Below are 20,744 nucleotides of genomic sequence, written 5' to 3' on the forward strand. Positions count from 1 at the left end.
TTTTTAATCACATTTATTACTCTTGATATGATCGGTCTTGTTTCTGCTGTCTTAATTTTTTTTTTTAAACCTTTCTGATTTTTGCCATATTAAGGTCTTTGCTCTCATTTTTAAACTTATATTTTATTAAGTCCTATATACTGGTACTGAGAAACAGAATATTATCTATGATAACCCTCCCACTCTCATCCCACACACCAAACCTTTAGAACATTTTTCTCTTCAGCCCTCTGGACAATTTAAAAAGAATAGGTTTCTGCTTTGGTCCACCTCAAGTAAAGCATGGATTGCATTTTTTCTGCTTAACAAAAGCCTTATTTTAGTGGTACCAAAATATTATCTTCCCACAAATTTACATTAGTAAATTTTTTCATAGGTGCTTACTGTTGTCAAGAAAGACATCTTTTAGGAACTCGCAGCTACAGAAAATAGAGATGATGCTTTCAGAACCACAGACTTCTAACTTTGGCTTTTACTCGTAGGTTCGCTTGCAGAACAATGAACAAAAGACTCTTTAGACATAGACTTGCATTGAGTTTTAATCGAAAACATTAAAACAATTTAACCACTGATAGTGAATTATAAAACTTTGACAGTTAAATTGTACTTTCATTTATGAGGCATTTATTCATTATTTTGGTAGACCTGAAAGAAACTTTGCATACTTGTGTTTTCTGTTCTCATTTCAAAGGAAGGTTATGAAGAGACGGTCTAAAATATTTATAAATCAAAATCCAGCTGAATTAGAAGTGAAATATAAAGAACAAAATCTACACGCAGCTGTGCTGAAAGAGCAGCAGTGGGTTTTAGCTCATGTTTTGGGTATGAAAACAATTGAGCTCCTCACACAAAACAAAAGCAGGTGCAACAGTAAAGCTAAATCATGAAAACCCTAATTAGTTATTTTTAGCATGCCTCTTAATTTTTCTTTCCCCTGGTTTCTTGTCTTCTGAGCCTGAGTCTTGAACAGGTAACCACTTGAGGGGGTGCCGGCGATAAATGGGCCATGGAGGAAGGGTCAACTGAGCCAGAACAGAGAAAAGCCATCAATATTAAACATGAGAAGTCTGAAAGAGCATTACATATAATTTCTGGTTCCCAAATACCTCCTATGCTAAGGGTAAAAACAGCAGCAGCAAAACTGACGTTCCAATGAAAACTATATACCTCTACCCAGACAACATAATTTTAAGAATTGGGTACAAGCCTCACCATTTACACATAAGGCTTTAAGAGCTAAAAGGTGAGGAGGAAGCATTATGAAGACCATAGCAAATTCCTGCTAGCTTTGACTTTACTGCTTGGAGCAGCTGCCAAAAGAAATGAGCTGTGTCCCTTTTATGCAGCTTACTTATCTGACACTTGTTTGGCATTCTATTTTTCCAATGATAGCCAGGTGAGACACTAATGGCAAAAGGAGGTTTCGAAAAGTTGGTCTGGTCCTCACAGCTAGGTCCAACCCAATTCAGAAAACTTAACAGCCACTAACATACAAACACCCACAAACTTACCAAACACGAAAAAGCAAATCCGGCCATTACTATATAGACAGTCCACCCGAACTGTTCAGCCACGTACCCGTAGATAAATCCAACTATCTGGAAACAAACGAAGTGTATTAAATAAATACAGTCAAGCTGGTTGGGGGAGGGGGAGAAGAAAGCGAATACTATGCAAAACCAATACTTACTGCAGAAGAAAGAATAATTCCCTGAAACATCTGTTCAGCTAGCTTCTGGCCCTTGTAATCCTAGAGGTGAAGAAGAGCAAAGCAGAAATTGGTTCCACCACGGGAAGAGGCACAGTTCCTTCCCTGGCCTCACAGCTTTGGCACCGGGCAACCCCAACGTCAGGGGCCCAAAACTGTGCGAAAAATGAAATTCTGGGTTTCCTGAGGAAACTGAAGCATCCTAACAGAGCACAGGCAGGGGGATCCTCCCGGAGGAAGAGAGATGGGGACCTGGGAAGCACAATTCAGGAAAGCGACTGACTGCAAGGCAGCCATCCGAGCCAGGAACCGCGCAGCACAGGGTCGGTGCTCCGATAAGGGCGGCGGAGCTGCGTGCGGGGGTCTTGGGGCCGAGCCCTCACCATTTGCGTGGGCAGTGAGCTCAGATGCTGCAACATGACTGGCTGAGAAGGCTGGCAGCCGGGCGAGAGCAGCAGCGACTCGGAGACCGTAGGCGCCGGGGTCCGATACCACGGGTAGCTCGGTGGGCCCGCTGAGCGGGGTAATGCGATGGCCGCGGCCCCGGAAGCGGATGTTTCCCACAGACCCGAACGGCCCGAGGCCCCGCCCCGCGCCATCGCTCTGCGACCTGAGCTTTCGGAGCCGGCTGTAGCCCGGCGCACTACCCGCGAGGGATGAGGTGGTGACGGCCGAGAGGAGGCATCGCGCGCCCGTGAAGGGTTCGCCGTCGGTGTTGTCGGGTGCCGGGAGCCGCGGGGCCCGGCCCAACAAACTGCCCTCCACAGCACCACCGCGGCCTAACCGTTGCCGGCGCGCACCGCGTCTCCATGGCGACAGGCTTTTCTCGGCGAGGACCCCAGCGGCGGGGCTGCCCGGCGGCGCCTGTTCGGCGCCACGCTCCCGCAGTCCGAGCGGTGGGCAGACTTCGGGTTGCCGGAGTGTGCGACGACCGCGGAGCTAGCGGGCGGGTGGGCTCGGTCCCGAGTGCAGGGGAGGCGGACGGCCCGGCGGCGAGCTGGGCCCCCGGGCCTGCGGCGCGGACGCTGAGCTGGCGGGGCGGGCCGGGGCTCGGGCCGTGGCTCCTCCTCCTCCGGCTGCAGGTAAGGGCTGCCGCGGGGAGCGTCCTAGGGGAACGGCTTGGCTGGACCCTAACGAAGGGCGGGTGGGGGTTGTCTCTGGGCCTTGGGGGAGGTTCCGGAGCGTCCCACCGACCCCCGTCGCCCCTAAGCGTAAGGGGGCCCTATTGTCTCCTAGAATTTAGAGGGGACTACTCCAGGCCACATCCTCGAGAGAAAGGGCATCCCCTCGAAAAGGGGACCCGCCCTCGGTCCCCCTGCACCGGTATGGAGAGATACCCCCAGCCGGAGAATCTCCAAGTTGGCCGTGCGGCATGCTCGCCGGCTGCACCGGGCCCTCCCAATAGAGACCCACCAAGGGTTCGCTCTGCCTCTCTCTCAAGGGTGTGTCTACCTCAAAAACTTAGGCCCTCCCTTGTTACTCTGAGCGAGGTGCGGTGCCCATGTGTCGGAGAGAAACCGTCCTGGGGAATCCAGACCTCTAGCCTCTATGCTGTGTTTCGTGTCGGGGTCACAGACGGTGGGATTCTCAGCACTCCCGGGACAGGCGGCCGCCCTCATTCATATATTCACGGTACCTCTTCTATGCCATGCAGTGGGCCTAGGATACTGCTGTGACCAACACCAGGCTCTTTCCTTCCTAGAGCCCAGAGCGTGTCAAGGGAGACAATGGCATAACCCCAGAAATAAATGACAGCCAAATTTATTCTGGGATAGGGAGGCCTGAGAGATGTGGGAGCTAAGGGCAGGTGCAGCTGAATATGGGGTTTGGGAGTCTGCCACGAGTCCTGAGAGCCAAGTAGCTATAGCCAGATGAAGAGGGAGGAGAAAGTGGATGTATATCCTTAGTACCTTTCCACCTTTCAGCCTGGCAGAGACCTAATAGTCTTTCTGTTGTATATAGAAATAGACCTGCCCCTCTTTGTTACTACCCCCCCACCCCCGCGCCGCCTTTTCAAGTTTTATTTATTTAAACAATGTCTACACCCAACATGGGCCTTGAACTCACAACCACGAGATCAAGAATCGCTAGCTTCTGAGACTGAGCCAGCCAGGCACCCCTGTGTTATCCCTTTTTAAATGCACTTCATTGTGTGGCAGTTGCTGTAGAGGCTTTATGGTATCTGAGCTATAAGATATGAGAAAAGGAAATGGCCTGTCTGGTTCCATTTGAGAGAGCTCTTTGTTGGAATCCGTGTCGGCCCTTATGTTGAAATGTATTTCATTATAAATGGTGTTCCCTTTCCGAGCTGAGAACACCCTTGCTCCTGTTTACAAGACCATTCAACAAATAACACATGCCTAATATCAGTCGTGGTTTTTAGATGGTGAGGATGCATCAGTAAACACTTTCAATGGGGTCTCTGTTCTCAGAGAGCTTACATTCTAGTCTGGGAAGACAGAAAACAAATGAGAGAATTTCATAATTAAGGAGGGGGTATGGTGAACTTTCCTGATGGCCTCTAAGGGGAATGGATAAGGGGACAGAAAGATGACCTTGGTCTTTGGTGACCTCAAGAAGATCAGTTTGAATGGAACAGTAGGGACGGAAGTCTGGTTGGAGAGGAGGAGAGGGAGTGGAGCTAGAGATGCAATTTTTTCAAGCTTTTAGAATGAGGGGAGCAGAGAAATGGGTCTGTGGATCAACTTGCGTGTGGGTAATGGTGTCTCTCTCTCTCTCTCTTTTTTAATTAACTGGAAGATAGAAGAGCATGATAATATGCTGATGGGTGTGATCCAGCAGAGAGGGAAAGTGTTTGCTGAAGCTGCACCAAGGAAACAATTAGAGGTTAGGTTACAGAGTGTCAGTGGAATGGCCTTTCATGGGACTACATATTAACAAGAGGGAAGGTGGAAAGGTAGGCACAGCTGCTAAGAATGTGGGGACTAATGCAGGTAGCTAGCAAGTTAAAAAAAGTGATGTTCTTTCTCCCTAAGATTTCTTCACCCATATTTCTGGATATGCCCCCCTTGGTTGTATGCATGTGTGCATGTTTTGTGAGTGATTTGGGAATGTGAAGGTTTTATTTATAATTTCTAAACAAAAAATGAATTTCCATAGTGAAAAACAGTATGGCTGATCACATTGTTCACAGCTGTGTACTCTTAGAAAAATACAGCCACTATTACACATCCCAGGGTCTATGTAAAGTTTTGAGAAATCTTTCTAACCACATCAGTGAATTTCACTACAAGGAATAGCACCAGGAAAGGAAATGCGGAGCAGACCTATTCATAATAATTGGCATTTTGCATATACGTGTAACTGTGGAAGAATTTTAGAGGCAAGTGGTTTCTGCCCTGCTGAAACATCAAGTACCTGCTAGGATTGTGGTTTTTTGTGTCTAGGTAACTGGAATAGCACAAATACATACACCTCTCAACCCACTATCTGTAAGTAACTGTTAGTGGACATTGTCTCTTGTACCATTAAGTAAATGAGATTTATTCGAGGGTGATCGTTCTTTCCAGTCTTGTTAGAAATTGGCTCTAAGCAGCAAATGCTATGGTTTTGTCTAGCAGCTCCTGGTTAGCCGGTTTCTGTAGGTAAGGCTCAGCTCACCATGTGATAGAGGCACACTGCTGAGGCATACTGATGTGTGTTCTTTAGGGAAGTAGCTCACTGGTATGATGTACTTTATATGTACTGCTGTAGAAAGAAATGAGAGGGGGAAACTGTATTTTAGATTATTCTTTAGGAGTCTTAAATTATTTTCTCCCAAATTTGTAGTGTGACTGATAATCCCCCGTTTTTAAAACAATCCTTCAATATCTTTCTCTCTTTTTCAAACATCTTAAGAAATCAGGTGTCTGATAGGGACACACTTCTACGATTAAATTAATTCAGACTTTGATTTTAGAAATATGCTATAATTCAAAGTGCTTTGTGAAGTTAATGGCCTTGTGTAAATGTTAGGTACTCCTATGGGGGAGGACGAAGTAGAAAAGGTAAAGGTCTCAGAGGTAAGATCATAATATCCTGGATGCATAAAATCTTTTAAGGAAACATTATCCAGACATGTTATAGAAATCTGATCGTTTAATTTAGTTACACACACATTCTCATTTGATTGTGATTATTTTAGATTTTTATTTTTTATTTTTTAAGTAATCTCTATACCCACTGTGGGGCTCAAACTCACAACCCCTAGATCAAGAGTTACATGCTCTACTGACTGAGACAGCCAGGTGCCATTATTATTATTATTATCTTAAGATTTTATTTATTTATTTGACAGAGCATAAGCAGGGGGAGCAGCAGAGGGAGAGGGAGAAGCAGGCTCTCTGCCAAGCAGGGAGCCCGATGCAGGACTCCATCCCAGGACCCTGGGATCATGACCTGAGCCAAAGGCAGATGCTTAACTGACTGAGCCACCCAGGCGCCCCTCTCTGCTATAGTTTTGAATGAATTTGATAAATGTTTTTCTCTTTAATTCCAATTAAAGCCGAATGGGATAAAACTCAGAACAGGGATGTTTTGTACCAATGAGGCCGACCTCAGGTTATCTGATCATAGATAACTGAGTCCATGTCTAATTTAACTAGGAATTTTGAGTAGAAATTCATTCAGAAAACATTTCCATAGTGGAAATGTATTCTACCAAGTATTCCTCTTGGTAGAATTTATTTTGCTTTTCATCTGGTGACATTTAATGTACAAAGCTATCTATTTCTCCCACATTATTTGCAAGTATTTTATTATCATGACTACTATATAAAATTCAGATCTCAGTTTGGGTTCTTGGAAACTATTAATTCAAAATGAGTTTCTGGCAGAAAATACTGTTATGTTTCTACCTGAATAAAAGTGTTGAGGCATTTTGATGGTAATTCTCATGTACCTGCTGACTTTGGGGGCTTGTTTTTGTCTTGTAGGGTTAAAAACTAGTATTTATATAAGACAGAAGAGAAAGATGTCATTCCGTAAAGGTATGCTCTTTCTACAAATTACATTGTTTTTATAGCTGCTCAGAAGGTAAAGAGATGTAATGCAGGCTTTTCCTGTGTTTCAGTAAACATCATCGTCCTGGTCCTGGCTGTTGTTCTCTTCTTACTGGTTTTGCACCATAACTTCCTCGGCCTGAGCAGTTTGCTAAGGAATGAGGTTTCAGGTATGGGAGCCCTTACTAATGGCTTGGCACCTGTTGAGGACCCGGAGTTCCCTGTACCCCAACATTCTAAGTTACATTACTAGGCTAAAGGAAAAGGAAGTTTTCTTCTTGTCCTTACAAAAGCTGTTAGACTCTGGGAAAGGGAGTGGTGGTACTCAGGCTCTTGCAGCCCCACCCCCCACCCCTTCTCCTGTTATGTGGAGATTTGTTAAGGGTTTGATCTGACAGCAGATCCCTTTTCACCCCATCAGAGGCCTTAGGGGAGCCTCTGTGGGCTGCTGTCTGCTCACACTGCAGCAGAGCAGGGCTTCAGAAGGTGGGGACAGATGAGTGACGCTTCTCTTTGATGCCTGCCCTATTTACTAGTGTCAGTGTGGTTACTTTCCTTTAACCTGTGGAAGAGTATCACTAGGACTCTAGTAGAAACACAAAACCATCAAGCCTAGCAACTGATTAAAAAAATCACTTTACTGTATAATTCCATTGTCAGTTCTTTTAAATTAGCTGTTCATATTGCTCCTGCTTTGGTATTGAGGGATGTTTGAGGCCTTACGATGTTTGTCAAAAATCATTTTGGGTTTGCCACCTACCATAGTTGACCACAGCAAGAAAAGACTAATAGCCTTCCCCTGACCTTTACTGAGTGCTCTGATAGCATATTTTACAAGTGTGTATTCACATATATACATATTCTATGTACATAAAGGAATGTATGTTCTAGTGGGAACATTTATAAAAATGAAAAGAGCATTTAGGCTCCATGAGAGTAATTTGTTCACTCCTTTATCTCCCATGCATATAAATGATGGCCAGTACACAGGAGGTGCTCAATAAATTTTCATTGAATACATGATTTCATTACTTAGAGATAACTATCATTAAAATTCTGGCATAGTACCTTCCTGGGTTTCTCTTCCTGTGTATAGTTTTTCTATTATGAGATTATGCACTTTATAAACTGCACATGACAGGTTTTCCATGTGATTGTATCTGAAGCAAGTCACCATGATGGTACTCCTCATACATAATTTTAATGCCCCATAGCTTGTTTCCACAGGAAATAGTCTTGGTACAATGACTCAAGACTTTTTTTTTGATGAAGAAACATGTTACATATAGCACACAAGTATACATGTGTACTTGCTTATTGTCTATCCTTCATGATGGCAGAGATTTTCTCCGTTTTATTTATGGCTACAACCCCAGTGCCTAGATACTGCCTTCCACATATTAGGTGCTCAGTGTTCAATGAATGTAAATGAATGAATATATATTTTAAAAGGCAGAAAAGAACCCTTATGAAACAGTACTTAGAGTTGCTGTGTCTGATGCAGTCTGATACTTTTCTAATTCTATTCCAATTCAGGAACCGTTTTCCTACTCAAATTCTGATTGTGACCCACTGAATTGATTTCATGCCTATTATGGGACATAATTCATAGAGTGAAAAACAACTGTTTAGTCTCTTTCTAGGTTTTCACAATTATAAACAAACTTGTGACTTCTGATTAACTTCTCAGATCTGTCCTTAAGAGAGGACAAGGGTAACTTCTCAGATTTGTCCTTAAAAGAGGACAAGGGGAATTACTGGCTCAGAGGCCGATATACCTGTTTAAGGTTCATTTATTTAAGTAATCTCAACCCCTGATGTGGAGCTTGAACTCACAACCCTGAGATCAAGAGTCGCAGTTCCCCTGACTGAGCCAGCCATGTACCCCGCATTTAAGGCTCTTGACACAAATTGCTAAAATACATTCTTGAAAGATTGTTGTATTCCCACCAGTAGTGTATCAGAATTCACTCCACCATTTTTTTTTTTTTAATGCTTCTGCTTTTCCAAAAGCCTTGTTAAATATAGGAGAAGAGTTTCTGAGCTATATGCCTCACATTATAATGAGGGGAGAATGAGGTAAGTATAATCCCCACCTTACCTCTTTTCATGTCTTGGGCTCTCTGTCAAAAGCTCATGAGATTGTATCACAATGCCTTTCTTGTGTGTTCTTTGCAGATTCAGGAATTGTGGGGTTTCAGCCCATAGACTTTGTCCCAAATGTTCCCCAGCAAGCTGTAGACGGGAGACAAGAGGAGATTCCTGTGGTCATTGCTGCATCTGAAGACAGGCTCGGGGGGGCCATTGCAGCTATAAACAGCATTCAGCACAACACTCGCTCCAATGTGGTGTTCTACATTGTTACACTCAATGGTACAGCAGACCATCTCCGGTGAGCTCTGCTTGCCTGATGATTCTGCTTCTGGAGGATGCTCTAGAACAGGCCAGCTGCCAATCCAGGAAATGTTTTTTTCTATATGTCTATATGTCTATACTTTTTCTATACAGTTGGAATTATACCACATAAAAACTGCACATTTGACATATTTTTCCATGTGATTATATCATAAACACGTCCCTATTGTAGAAGAAACAATACAAGGAATTTGTGCCAAGATGTAAATCACTGTGCCATATACACATTGTTAACTCAAGCGGATACTGTTTTGGTAATGAGCTTCTCAGTGAAAGCAGCAGTATGTTGATTTATATCCTGTTACAAGTTCCTTATCTCATGGACATACCCTGATTAGGTCCAGAGTGGGATGGGATGGGGAAGCAATGGCAAGGTGGTGTGGCGAAGTGAGCAGACACTGAATCCAGATCCTGGCCCAGAGTGACTGGGTAACATTACTTAACCCCTTGGAGCCCATTTCCAGATCTCTAAGTATGGGGTGAAAATATCCAACTTAGAGGATTATTGTGTTGCAAATGAGAAAATATATAAAAAACACTAAGAACATAATCATTGAGTAAATGTTCCTTACTACAATTGTTGTAACTAATAATAGAATCCTAAGCTGATGAACAAGAGTTCACCCAGGTCTTAAAAATGCTCTGAATTCAGATTTATGAAATTTAGTCAAACGTCTTGTCTAACAGGTTGACAGTTGTCAAAGTTCTAAAACATTTCTGTCCTTGTGCCTTTCTACATGGTTCATGTTTAGTTTGTGAAAATTGTGACTTATTTTTCCCATTTTATCCAAAACCATCTAAAATAATGTAAAAACAAATACTGCATTAGAATAGCTACAGAAAAAATGTGCAATACTTTAGAGAACATGGAATTTTTCTTAGAATACCTTAGACTCGGGTGGAAGAATTAGTCATTACAGTGAATTAATGAGTCTGTAATAGCGTGATTACCACTTTGTCGATAATTAGCTTTCACTACCATCGAAGTCTGACTTCTTTACCATGTATTTGGGACAAGAGTTGGACCACATGTGGTGATGGAATGTTCTCAACTCCAGAGTTTTTCCACAGCAGTGATCCCAAGTGTGAGCCTGGTGGGAGCACTATCCATCACCACAGAATTGTGGTTCAGGCAGGGACTTGGATGGGCACACCCTCACTGCAGATGAGGAATCCAGGATTTGCAGAGGGGGAGGGGTGAACGGGCTTTAAGACACCTATCTGGTCGCCAGGGTTTCTCTTACATTATGCCCTTGGAAGGCACAAAGAGAAGGCTGCAGTCTTGGGGACATGGTTATATAAAACTGAAATTTGGTATATTTTCATCAGGTCCTGGCTCAGCGGCAGTACCTTGAAAACCATCAGGTACAAAATTGTGAATTTTGACACTAAACTTTTGGAAGGGAAAGTAAAGGAGGATCCTGACCAGGGGGAATCCATAAAACCAGTGAGTTCTGTGCATCCTTGTTTGTACTTGGGAATATAGTTGACTCTAGAACAACACAGGTTTGAACTGCAAGGGTCCACTTATATGCAGATTTTTTCAATAGATTTTTTTTTTGATATAGTACTGTAAATGTTTTTTCCTTGATTTTAACATTCTATTATTGTGATGCAGTATATAATTCATGTTAACACAAAATACGTTGACTGTTTATATTCTAGGTAAGGCTTCTAGTCCACAGTAGGTTATCAAGTTTTGGGGGAGTCAAAAGTTGTATGTTGATTTTTGACTGTCCAGGAGGCTGTTATCCCTAAACCCTGCATTGTCCCAAGGGTCAGCTGTATTAGGAAATGACTGGAATACCTGGGTAACTGGGTGCACTGCAAGTAGCTCCCTGGGGGCCAAGGTGGGGCAGTTCTTAAGAGACCTTCAGTGGTCTTCTGCATGGGTACAAAAAGCATTCTGGGAGTTTCTAATGAAGGCTTAGCCACTGACGAATCCTATGCCAATGCCTCTTTCCTTTTCCTTTCCCAGTTAACCTTTGCACGGTTCTACTTGCCAATTCTGGTTCCCAGTGCAAAGAAGGCCATATATATGGATGATGATGTAATTGTGCAAGGTACCAAAGACTGTTATTACCATTGGTGCTGTTCTCTGTCCAGAGTTTGGGAGGTTGTAGTTGTTTTATTTATGGTATCCTATAAAAGGTCATCCTAATTGGGAGGAATGGGCATCTTGAGGCAACTCAAAGTATAAATCTTTTGTAAATCTTATACTTTGTCTATTTCAGGGGATATTCTTGCCCTTTATAATACACCATTGAAGCCAGGACATGCAGCTGCATTTTCAGAAGATTGTGACTCAGCCTCTACCAAAGTTGTCATCCGTGGAGCAGGGAACCAAGTGAGTTATTTATTCGTTACCTTGTACAGACACTCCACGCTCTGTAATGCAGGGTAATGGAGGGAAGGCAACAAAATCAGGGAGCTCTTTCTTTTTTGCTGCGTTTTACATTCCTCACTTCATCCCAGAACTCAAGGTTGCTTTCCTATGGATTGGTCGGTGAACTTGACAACCTAATTCTCCTTGAACATCTAGCTTAGTGTGTTTATTCTAGGTTTCTACTCTTAACTTCGAATCCGAGATTTCACTTACGTGGAACCCTCTGCTGATAATCCAAGTAGTTTAATAAGCAGGTTTTTTCTTTATTATATTCTTTATTAGTTACAGATCTATTCTGTTTGAGGCAGTGAACATCTCTATTTCCCCTTTGTGTTTTAGTACAATTACATCGGCTATCTTGACTATAAAAAGGAAAGAATTCGCAAACTTTCCATGAAAGCCAGCACCTGCTCATTTAATCCTGGAGTTTTTGTTGCAAACTTGACAGAATGGAAAAAACAAAATATAACTAACCAGCTGGAAAAATGGATGAAACTCAATGTAGAGTAAGTATATAGCTGACCACACTGTGAAGACCCTAATTTCAACCCTGGGGGTCTTATCTTAAGACTAATTTGTCAGGATTTTCCACTAATACCTTACATTTGTCATCTCTCCCAAGAGAGGGGCTGTATAGCAGAACACTGGCTGGCAGCACCACCACACCTCCTCTGCTGATTGTATTTTATCAACAGCACTCTACAATCGACCCCATGTGGAATGTCCGCCACCTTGGTAAGTCAAAAAAATTCACCAAAATGCCTAAGCTAATAAGGAATTAGTTGAAGGACTATCCTCAGGGACGGGCTGTATCTAGTTTCCTTTAAGTTTTCTACAGTTTGATGTAGCATTATTTCTGACTAGTAACTAGTACAATCATTTGGCTCTTTTTCTCTCAATGTAAGGTTCCAGTGCTGGAAAACGATATTCACCCCAGTTTGTAAAGGCTGCCAAGTTACTCCATTGGAATGGTCACTTTAAGCCATGGGGAAGAACTGCTTCCTATTCTGATGTCTGGGAAAAATGGTATATTCCAGACCCAACAGGCAAATTCAGCCTGATCCGAAGACATATGGAGATCTCAATATAAAACAAAACGTAATTTATACTAGAAGCATTTCTCAGGAAATCCTGGAAGACAGTATGTGTGGGAAGTAACAGTTGCAAGGCTTCAAAGAAGCCTATCTGCGGCAGCCCACGGAAAAAGGGACATTTCAGCTGGGTCAGGAGGACAAACTGCCCCAGCTAGCAGTCAGCTAGCTCCCCAGAGAGACTATACGTGTTCCCATCTGCCTTACCAAGTGTTTGCTTACTACCGTGCTGAATGACCGGAGGTAAAAGGACTGACAGGGGTGGTACAGCTAGTTCAACACTGCTGCTTGGTTTTAATTTTGTGACCTTAACCTGTGGTCTGATCTGTTAATAAAGTGAAACCTACATTTTTCAATAGGTATGATTTTTTGCTTCCAGATAATTAACTATACTTCCATTCACTCATTGTGTTGAGAGAGGAGTTGTCTTCTTATAGAACTTAGACACTTTCTACACTGCCTTATTTTTTAAAACGAATGTATGATAGTTACAAAATTTACAGTTTACATCATACTGTAACAAACTGGTACAGCACACACAACAGCTTAGCAGTCTGTTCAAAATGTTAAGAAGCCACCTTACAAAAGGACAAGGTTCTGTTATACATAGTCTGTGCTGAAGTCATAAGCATCATCTTCCTCTTCAGTCATTTTATCTGAGATGTAAGAATGTGCGAACTCATCTATATTGGAGGAAAAAAAAAAAAAGAGGTTTCAAAAAAAAGGGCAATTCCATACCATGCTGCTTTGTTAGTAAATCCCTCCACCCAAGTTGCCCCACCTGCTTGAGACTCCTCAGGCAGTGCCTCCCAGGCCTCTTCTGCCCCAGACATGTCTAAGCTCTTTTCCTGTGGGACGAAGAGAAATAGTACAAGATTAGTAGCCCTTGTCTGTTCATTGATCCAAGGAATTGCGTATCTGGAAAAAGACTCTGAAGTTACACATAAATGGACACACAAAATTAAGACTAATGATTACAACCCTTAAATATTTAAATTTTAAGGGAGTTTTTTTTTGTAATCTGTCATGAACCGTTTAATTTTTCCCTTCAGCCCCTTCCCATTTGTTAGACATTATAATGCTAGAAAACTTACTTCAGCTTAAGCAACTCGTGTAACATACTTACACCAGCTGCTGCTTCAACACTTTCCTGGTCACTGTCAAGGTCACTGTAGTTCTCCCCCTCCTCCTGCTGCTTCTCCTTCTGTTTTGGCAGTTCTTCAGGTACGTCCTTTTCCTCAATTATTCCATTTGTCAGACCCGAAGACTGGAAAAGGATGCTGCTGGCTAAACGAGGGCCCCTGATAGCTAGGGAAGGAACACAGCGCTCATGTAAACAGAGGAGACCTTTTATTTGCCTATCAGCTAATGAAGACCGCAAACACAAGACTTGCTTACTACGTATGCTGTGTGCATTGTTCTTTTCCAGTTCTTCCAGATTAAGGTCCTGTTTCACGTTTGTCAAAATGCCCTCATTAAAATGTGGAGAAGGAGTCCAGGATGTAGGGGGATGGCAATAGTAACCTAAGGAAGCACTGGTATTAAAAACAAGATTTGTCAAAAATCAGTTCCTTCATTCCATGTGATCCTCAAAATGCCAACAGAAAGGGTCTTACCCTGTCCACTCCGACCACATCAGTTTGGCAGCACCTTCTAAATTTGGACTTCCACCTTTTCGGTGCAGTCCTCTTCTCTGAGCAAGCGATGTAAGAAACTCCACAGGATTCTTAAAGTCTGGAACAGTAAATTTCAGTACTACCTTAAAAAAAAGAAAAACCGAAAAGGTCATTCATCTGATCAGTGTAAAAAAAACAAAACAAAAAAAACCTTGAAAATCTTCTACTTAAAATGCTTACGATGAAAGAGAAGACAGAACTCAAGGGAAGGGGGTTCTTCTACCTGTCGAGCATCAGCCTGGGCCAAGATGGCACTAGCAGCCTCCACTGGTTTCACCACCTCAATACTTGCTGGACTTCTCAGAGCAAGTGCGCTGGCAGAGTTAAGTGGAGACACAATGAGACTTGGACTGTCTAGGACTGTGATTTGTTTGTCCAGGGGGACAACGTGCATGCACCTGGAACAAGAGGGATGGTAACTGATGGGAGCACTGGTTTACCTGAAGGACGAGAGACAACACGAAGCTCAGGGTTGGATTGAACAAACTCAGCACAGTCTGTCAGATCCAGTTTATCATCATTTGCTTCATGTTCATCTGAAACTCTTAACAGTGTTCCTCCCCTACTAAAGAGAAACACTACATGTTAGAGCTTATCTGTTGACCTAAACACATGCCATTTCCTCTGCCATGAAAATTTCCCCTCCACCTGGCTGACTTTTTTTTTTTTTAAGATTTATTTATTTATTTATTTGACAGCAAGAGAGGGAACACAAGCTGGGGGAGTGGCAGAGGGAGGGGGAGAAGCAGGCTTCCCACGGAGCGGGGAGCCCGATGCAGGGCTCGATCCCAGGACCCTGGGATCATGACCTGAGCCTAAGGCAGACGCTTAACCATCTGAGCCACCGAGGCGCCCCCACCTGGCTGGCTTCAATTCAGAATTGAGTTCAAGCATCCCTTCTGAGGCAGCTTCCTCTTCTCTCAAATCTATTTGCTTGTCTTTCAAACTAGATGTGAGCTATTCCACTCTAATCAATTCTTCCCTAAGTCTAGCACTGACTTAACCCCGTTCCTTTCACTGACACCTCTAAAATAAAAATAGTAAATGGTCTTCCTTAAGCTATCCAAAACAATTACTCAACTATAATGAAATATCACAATTATGGAAAAACTCACTTTACCTTGTAAGCCCCATGGATATACCAACATTACATATCCGTTCTTGTTTTAAATTATTGATGATGCTGCTTTTCCCCACATTTGGGAAACCTACAAATGGGAAATCCACAGAAAAGGCATTACGTATTGGTAATTACAAAATTTCCACTGCCTTAGGTTTGCCTGATGTTTGCAGCAAGAGTTGGATCTGAGTGTCTGGTCTTTCACTTCAACACTAAGACCAATCCTAGCATCTTCATTTCTTGCACAAGTAATCAAAGAGCAGGAAAAGATGATTAATTCAAATAAACCAGGAGCTTTCAGAAGCCAACTTCCTACAGTGCACAGCACTGAAACAGGCAGCAATTAAAATTTTTGTGATGATGAAGTGGGCAAGAAGCTAATGTTCGAACAAGCCCTTTATTGAGTACCAACCCAAGACACTGTTAACATGAATAAAACCCTGGCACTTAAGAGATAAGACATAAATAAAGTGTGTTGAACTGAAACTCACCAATTACTCCAACCTGAATGGCTTTGCCACAAGCCTCCTGAAAACCTCTGAGAAGCTTCCAAAGGCTGTCTTTCCCAACACAGACTTCGCTTTTGAATGGAGCTCTCTTCCTTACCTTCAAATGCTAAAATTCCATATAATTAGTTTAACTACTTCTGATAACCCACCAGATAAAACCCAAGCAATCTGACTCCAGAGCCCAGCTATTAAAATCACCACACTATTATCTTTCAGATTATCTCTGGATGAAATCAGAGTTGGATCTTTTGAGTTCTCATTTTTTAATCAAGATTTTATACACTCATCATATTTCAGCCATCCAAAATCTGAAAGAACCACACTTCCCACCACTGACTGAAAAGAGTACCTTGATTATCTTGCCCTTGTCTTTATTTGTTGAGGCTCTGAACACCACTGTTGGTAATTCCTTCTTCAAATAATTTAGCCAGTTCTCCAAATTCTCCTTTGGTACCAAATCTAATAGGGATTAGGAATAAGACACATGCTACAATTTGGTCACTTTGTTGACATGAATATGCACTATCTGATAAACTGGATTTTACTCTGGTTTGTTTCTTCAGTTTTTTCAAAAGGATTTAAGTGGAAGATGGGAAGAGGGTAAGCTCCCTACCATGCCGCCCTTATCTTAACAGAGTTCAGCATCTACACCTCAGTATTTCTTCAGTCCCCCTCTGCCCGGCTCACCCTTTCAGAATTAAGTCAACCTGTAGATTATGACCCTACTAGCTTAACTCTACAGCTATGTTTCCAGAATCAGCCATGTTACCTAAGAGTTACCAACAGTAACTGAATGCCATTCTTACTTTCTGCTTCACAAGTCTCTCTCTATTCTGGGTTTTCCTGGCCCTGATGTTCAAACCAATGCTTCCTAAGTGCATTTCATATAAATACTGTCATGTATAGACTTTATGCAGATGTGGGGAATATGGCAAACTACCATCACTTCCTATGTGCAATATATTGCACAGTAAGCTGAGTAGAGAAGCTTACACTCTTAAATAAGACAAGATGATAAATACTGAATGGCAAAAGAACAGTAGAAACCTGTTAATCACTTACAGAAAATACCTCCATCCCATTGCCCAGCACTGTCTTTGGCAACAAGACCATATGCACTGGCTTTACTGAGGTCAGAGTTGGATCTTATCAGTCTTCAGTGAAAATCAGACTGCTCACATATTTTCCTCATACCTCACTAGTGCATATGGAACATAAAAGGCATCCCTTTGCTCACCTGATTTATTTAATACAAGTACCAGCTTCTTCTGTCCATCCTGGATAATGGCCTCTTCTACCTGGGGACACCTGCAACCAAGTGGATCTCTGGCATCGAGCACCTCCAGCACAACATCTGAGGCTTCAATCACCTGTCAAGGCAGAAACTATCAGAGGAGCATCCCTTGCTCTGGCAACACCCTCCATACAAGTATACTGACATTTTCCACTTTGCAGCAGGGTGAGCTCAGAGTTGGATCTTACATCTTCACCTGGGCATGAAGAATGTTCACATGTTCATCATTTCTCACAGGAAAGTAAAATATAGGTTTGCTTGGCAGCCTCTAGTCTCCCATCAAAATGGATTTCAAAAGTGGAAATACCTCCACTGTCCGAATCTATAACCCTCCAATGGTGAATTACATAGTGTGACGCCACCCCCCCTCCCCCCGGCCCTGCAAGAGCTGCTGAGCAGCAGTCATGTTCTATTCAGAGGGGAGTGAGCCTGGGAAAACGGATATTGGGGATGGAGTTCTGGGGAGCAACTATGCCAAGACACTCCCTTGACTTCCTTCACTTACGTTTCAACAGAGTATTGTTTCCACACTACTTGCTCTAATGTATTTTCCTCTATTTTAAAAAACCACTATCAACATGTTACTTTAACACAAAGCAACCATTTTTGTAAATGAAGCTTATAGGGAACTGTTCCTGTGCAAAAATTTTAAATCTTAAGAATATTTCAGTTAAATAGAAAAGGCCCTAAGTAGAATAAACCACAATAAATAAATAAATAAAAATAAAAACTAAAAAACGGGGTAAGTCAACTTGCTAAAGGATTCATCTAGCTCAAGTGAACTCCACTTCCACATTTACAGGGCTGGTGTCAGAAAAAGAACTCTAGCCTTTTCAACCTCATTACCATTTTTAGACACTGACCTAGACTAAAATACCTTTTTAAGTTCCTGACAATACAACTTCTTCGGATTCTGTTTGCCTGACTTGGGTTTGTCCTTAGCTCTGCCATGCCCAAATTCCTGCAAGATAAAGATAAGGGGAAAAGGACACAAAATTAGCACTTTAGGTGCAACCTGATTCTCCATTTTCCATGGCTAACTACGGGCACTGCAGGTGATATTTCTGTTAGTAAAAGAGAGTTGGAACTCTCTCTGTCCAAGAGGCACAGCAGCCCCTGCCCCGGGTATGTGTTTTTACGTCTACGTCAGAACCCTCATTCACAAAGATACTTAATCCTACCTCCTTCACAGGTTCCAAGTTAGATGGCTTAACACCAGGGTTAATTTCAAGTTTTCTTTTCTTTTCCTGTTCCTTCTGCCTGTCAAGTTTCTGCTGCTGTTTTAGTTCTTCAAGCTGTGTCCAAGCCGTAAGAGAAATGGGTGAGCCAAAGCAACCTGGTGTTATTTTACTTTGAAAAGCTACACATACCCACACATCACTTGTTCAAAGTTTGAATTAACATATCTTACCCGCTGTTTCCTTAGCTCAGCTTCCCGAAGAAGAGCTTCTTTAAAGGGAGCACTGTTTGGAACTCCTGGGTCTTTTCTAGGCTTTTTGCGACCCCGTTTTTTAGCCTCCTTCCTCAATTTTCGATGGTGCTCTCGAACCTATTATAATAAAAATTCTTGTGAGTACCTGGCTAAAGTTGGTTATACCTATAAAATAACCTGGAAAAGTTAACTTATAACCGTATAGAAAACATACATATTTATGTATAAAACAGGAAAAAAATGTTATCAGGAGACTCTTTGCAGACATTAACATGTTAATCAGAGTTTACAGACTTATCACCAAATTACTGCCCTTTCCCAGAGCTACACTCCTGATGTCTAAGAACTTGTGCCCACAGTCTATTTAACCCCAGTTTCATGAGGTGAAATCCTATTAATCCAAACCTCCCGGTGGAGGAGAGGTGGGGCAGAAATCAGTTTTGCATTATTTTAATATAGCTCTTCAAACACAGCACTTACCTTTTTTTGGATTTTATAACGCTTATGGCAGGTCATGCGTTTACTTGCTTTCTTTAACTCTACAAAAAAACCCATCGCAAAACAATTAGACACAAGAGATCCATTTGTTTAGTTTTTAGTGACTGCTCGGGGGTTACGTCCCTTTTCCCATTTAGCAATTAGCTCTCAAACCTAATTTAAGAATCATATATGGTGGATAATAAACTTAGGCCATTCTAAAATCTCCGGACAATTTGACACAGTATATCCGGAGCAGAGCCCAGCTTCCTTACGCCCCCTCTTCCCATAGTAGACTGAAATCGCACACAGGAGCATGAGACCCAAAACGGCAGGCACTTCTTGTCACACACGGTGAATCACAAGTTAGGACCTAACAGTGGATTTCGGAGGTGGCACTCAGACCTCTCTAGGGCCAGACTGAACGTGGGCCAAGGGAGGAAAATGCTGGGCCTGCAACCTGGCTCAGACACTGTTTACGCAAGAGGCCCAGGCTTCATCTTCCCTTTTTTTTTTCTTTGAAGATTTTATTTATGTAGGCGCCTGGGTGGCTCAGTTGGTTAAGCGTCTGCCTTTGGCTCAGGTCATGATCCCAGGGTGCTGGGATCGAGTCCCGCATGGGGCTCCTTGCTCAGCGGGAAACCTGCTTCTCCCTCTCCCTGCTTGTACTCTGTCTCTGTCAAAGACTCCCTCCGTCTCTCTCTCTCTTTTTTTTTTAAGATTTTGACACAGAACAAGAGCAAGGAGAAGGGCAGAGGGAGAAGCAGACTCCCCGCTGAGCAAGGAGTCCACGCAGGGCTAAATACCAGGACCCCGGGATCATGACCTGAGCCGAAGGCCGCCGCTTTACCGACTGAACCACCCAAGTGCTCCGGTGAAATTCACTTTTGTCTTCCTTTCGTAAAACAAACCGGCGGTCAGCGTGGGGCCTTCCAACCCTCGCTTCTACTGGGGACCAGCGCGACGGCCTACCCGCAGGCTCCTCCATTCCCACATAAGAGCGCCCCGGTGGTTCGTCAACCATTGGAGAAAGGCCCCTCCACACCCGCTCCCTGACCCCACTCACTCGGTCGCTTCATACTGGTAGTGGCAAGGGCAGTGCCGGCAGCGACTGTAGCGGCAGCAACAACCACGCGCCTCCAACACAGCCACGTGTAAATTGCGGCCAAGCTCGAGCGTCACGCACTGACGCTACCGCCGTAAAGAGCGCCGCTGCCCGCTCGCGTGCGCGCGCACGCAGTGTCGTGCGGGGCCGGGTTCGCTTGGCGGCCGCGGGACTGGTTTTGCGGCGGCACCGGGAGGGGTGAGGGCGGTGAGGGCGGCGGGTGCTGGAGAGACGGCAGCGGCCGCAGCCGGAGAAGCAATAGCAGCAGCCGTGGCGGCCACGGGGCGGGGCGCGGCGGTCGGCGACCGCGGCCGGGGCTGCAGGCGGCGGAGCGGCTGGGTAAGGCCGGGCTCGGGGCGGGCGGGGCCGCTCCTTCTCGGCCGGCTGCCGGGCCTTTGTGTGGGCCCGGGCGGGCGGGAGCAGCGGCGGAGGCCCCGCCCCGGCCGTGGGGACGCGCCGGTCGGGCCGGGCGCGCGGGGCGGGGCACGGCGGCGGGCGTCGGGACGGCCAGGGAGCCTTGCCGCACCTGCC

General features: G+C 43.8%; 4 protein-coding genes and 3 non-coding genes across 9 annotated transcripts in view; 2 read left to right on the forward strand and 5 right to left on the reverse strand.

Moving 5' to 3' along the window:
- Positions 1–521: 521 nt before the first annotated feature.
- SPCS1 (signal peptidase complex subunit 1) lies at positions 522–2,455 on the reverse strand. The gene is made up of 4 exons (XM_028124409.2): positions 2,092–2,455; positions 1,691–1,750; positions 1,512–1,598; positions 522–1,022 (listed from the first exon to the last, which is right to left on the reverse strand). Exons 1-4 carry the CDS (start codon positions 2,305–2,307, stop codon positions 897–899), a joined length of 489 nt encoding a protein of 162 aa, XP_027980210.1. The 5' UTR covers positions 2,308–2,455; the 3' UTR covers positions 522–896.
- A 218-nt stretch (positions 2,456–2,673) lies between these two features.
- GLT8D1 (glycosyltransferase 8 domain containing 1) lies at positions 2,674–12,956 on the forward strand. Its single transcript, XM_028124407.2, has 10 exons — positions 2,674–2,790; positions 6,643–6,696; positions 6,780–6,878; positions 8,887–9,100; positions 10,453–10,570; positions 11,102–11,186; positions 11,358–11,470; positions 11,849–12,015; positions 12,132–12,244; positions 12,415–12,956. Exons 2-10 carry the CDS (start codon positions 6,681–6,683, stop codon positions 12,597–12,599), a joined length of 1,110 nt encoding a protein of 369 aa, XP_027980208.1. The 5' UTR covers positions 2,674–2,790; positions 6,643–6,680; the 3' UTR covers positions 12,600–12,956.
- GNL3 (G protein nucleolar 3) lies at positions 5,211–20,526 on the reverse strand. Of its 2 annotated transcripts, XR_015769301.1 has the most exons (17): positions 20,175–20,526; positions 19,112–19,170; positions 18,611–18,748; positions 18,381–18,494; positions 18,077–18,160; positions 17,143–17,275; positions 16,255–16,364; positions 15,888–16,011; positions 15,397–15,484; positions 14,500–14,674; positions 14,217–14,359; positions 13,999–14,135; positions 13,727–13,908; positions 13,382–13,448; positions 13,184–13,283; positions 8,810–8,943; positions 5,211–5,416 (listed from the first exon to the last, which is right to left on the reverse strand). XR_015769301.1 is itself a non-coding variant. In XM_028124405.2 (16 exons), the coding sequence occupies exons 1-15, from the start codon at positions 20,185–20,187 to the stop codon at positions 13,201–13,203; spliced, it is 1,650 nt and encodes a 549-aa protein (XP_027980206.1). In that variant the 5' UTR covers positions 20,188–20,526; the 3' UTR covers positions 5,787–8,943; positions 13,184–13,200. The 2 variants fall into 2 exon arrangements, 1 of the variants encoding a protein (XP_027980206.1); XM_028124405.2 differs by lacking the exon at positions 5,211–5,416 and having other exon boundaries at positions 5,787–8,943.
- Positions 14,733–14,809, reverse strand: LOC114225132 (small nucleolar RNA SNORD69). The gene has a single exon (XR_003612506.1). It is a non-coding gene; the product is annotated as a small nucleolar RNA SNORD69 (small nucleolar RNA).
- Positions 16,127–16,208, reverse strand: LOC114225133 (small nucleolar RNA SNORD19B). The gene has a single exon (XR_003612507.1). It is a non-coding gene; the product is annotated as a small nucleolar RNA SNORD19B (small nucleolar RNA).
- On the reverse strand, positions 17,026–17,102 carry LOC114225138 (small nucleolar RNA SNORD19). Its single transcript, XR_003612511.1, has one exon. It is a non-coding gene; the product is annotated as a small nucleolar RNA SNORD19 (small nucleolar RNA).
- The window catches only part of PBRM1 (polybromo 1), a 113,239-nt gene continuing 112,863 nt past the window's right edge, over positions 20,369–20,744 (forward strand). For both annotated transcript variants that reach the window (XM_028124395.2, XM_028124396.2), the window contains exon 1: positions 20,369–20,552. The gene's annotated coding sequence lies outside the window, so the exon portion shown is untranslated. The remainder of the gene's footprint in view (positions 20,553–20,744) is intronic.

The sequence above is a fragment of the Eumetopias jubatus genome, unplaced genomic scaffold (genome assembly GCF_037043125.1).
Source record: "Eumetopias jubatus isolate StellerSeaLion01/CBP00866 unplaced genomic scaffold, mEumJub1_p1.0 scaffold_1, whole genome shotgun sequence".
Taxonomy (NCBI): Eukaryota; Metazoa; Chordata; class Mammalia; order Carnivora; family Otariidae; genus Eumetopias; species Eumetopias jubatus.

Coding starts and splice junctions, on each gene's coding strand:
- SPCS1 (XM_028124409.2), bottom strand. CDS start 2,307: ATGGCGCGGGGCGGGGCCTCGGGCCGTTCGGGTCTGTGGGAAACATCC. Junction 1,599..1,690: donor GAATTATTCTTTCTTCTGCA/GTAAGTATTGGT, acceptor GTTTGTTTCCAG/ATAGTTGGATTTATCTACGG. Junction 1,023..1,511: donor GATTTGCTTTTTCGTGTTTG/GTAAGTTTGTGG, acceptor GTTCTGGCTCAG/TTGACCCTTCCTCCATGGCC.
- GLT8D1 (XM_028124407.2), top strand. Junction 9,101..10,452: donor GGTACAGCAGACCATCTCCG/GTGAGCTCTGCT, acceptor TATTTTCATCAG/GTCCTGGCTCAGCGGCAGTA. Junction 12,016..12,131: donor TGGATGAAACTCAATGTAGA/GTAAGTATATAG, acceptor ATCTCTCCCAAG/AGAGGGGCTGTATAGCAGAA.
- GNL3 (XM_028124405.2), bottom strand. Junction 18,161..18,380: donor ACTTGGAACCTGTGAAGGAG/GTAGGATTAAGT, acceptor TTTATCTTGCAG/GAATTTGGGCATGGCAGAGC. Junction 16,365..17,142: donor ACTTGTATTAAATAAATCAG/GTGAGCAAAGGG, acceptor AATCCCTATTAG/ATTTGGTACCAAAGGAGAAT.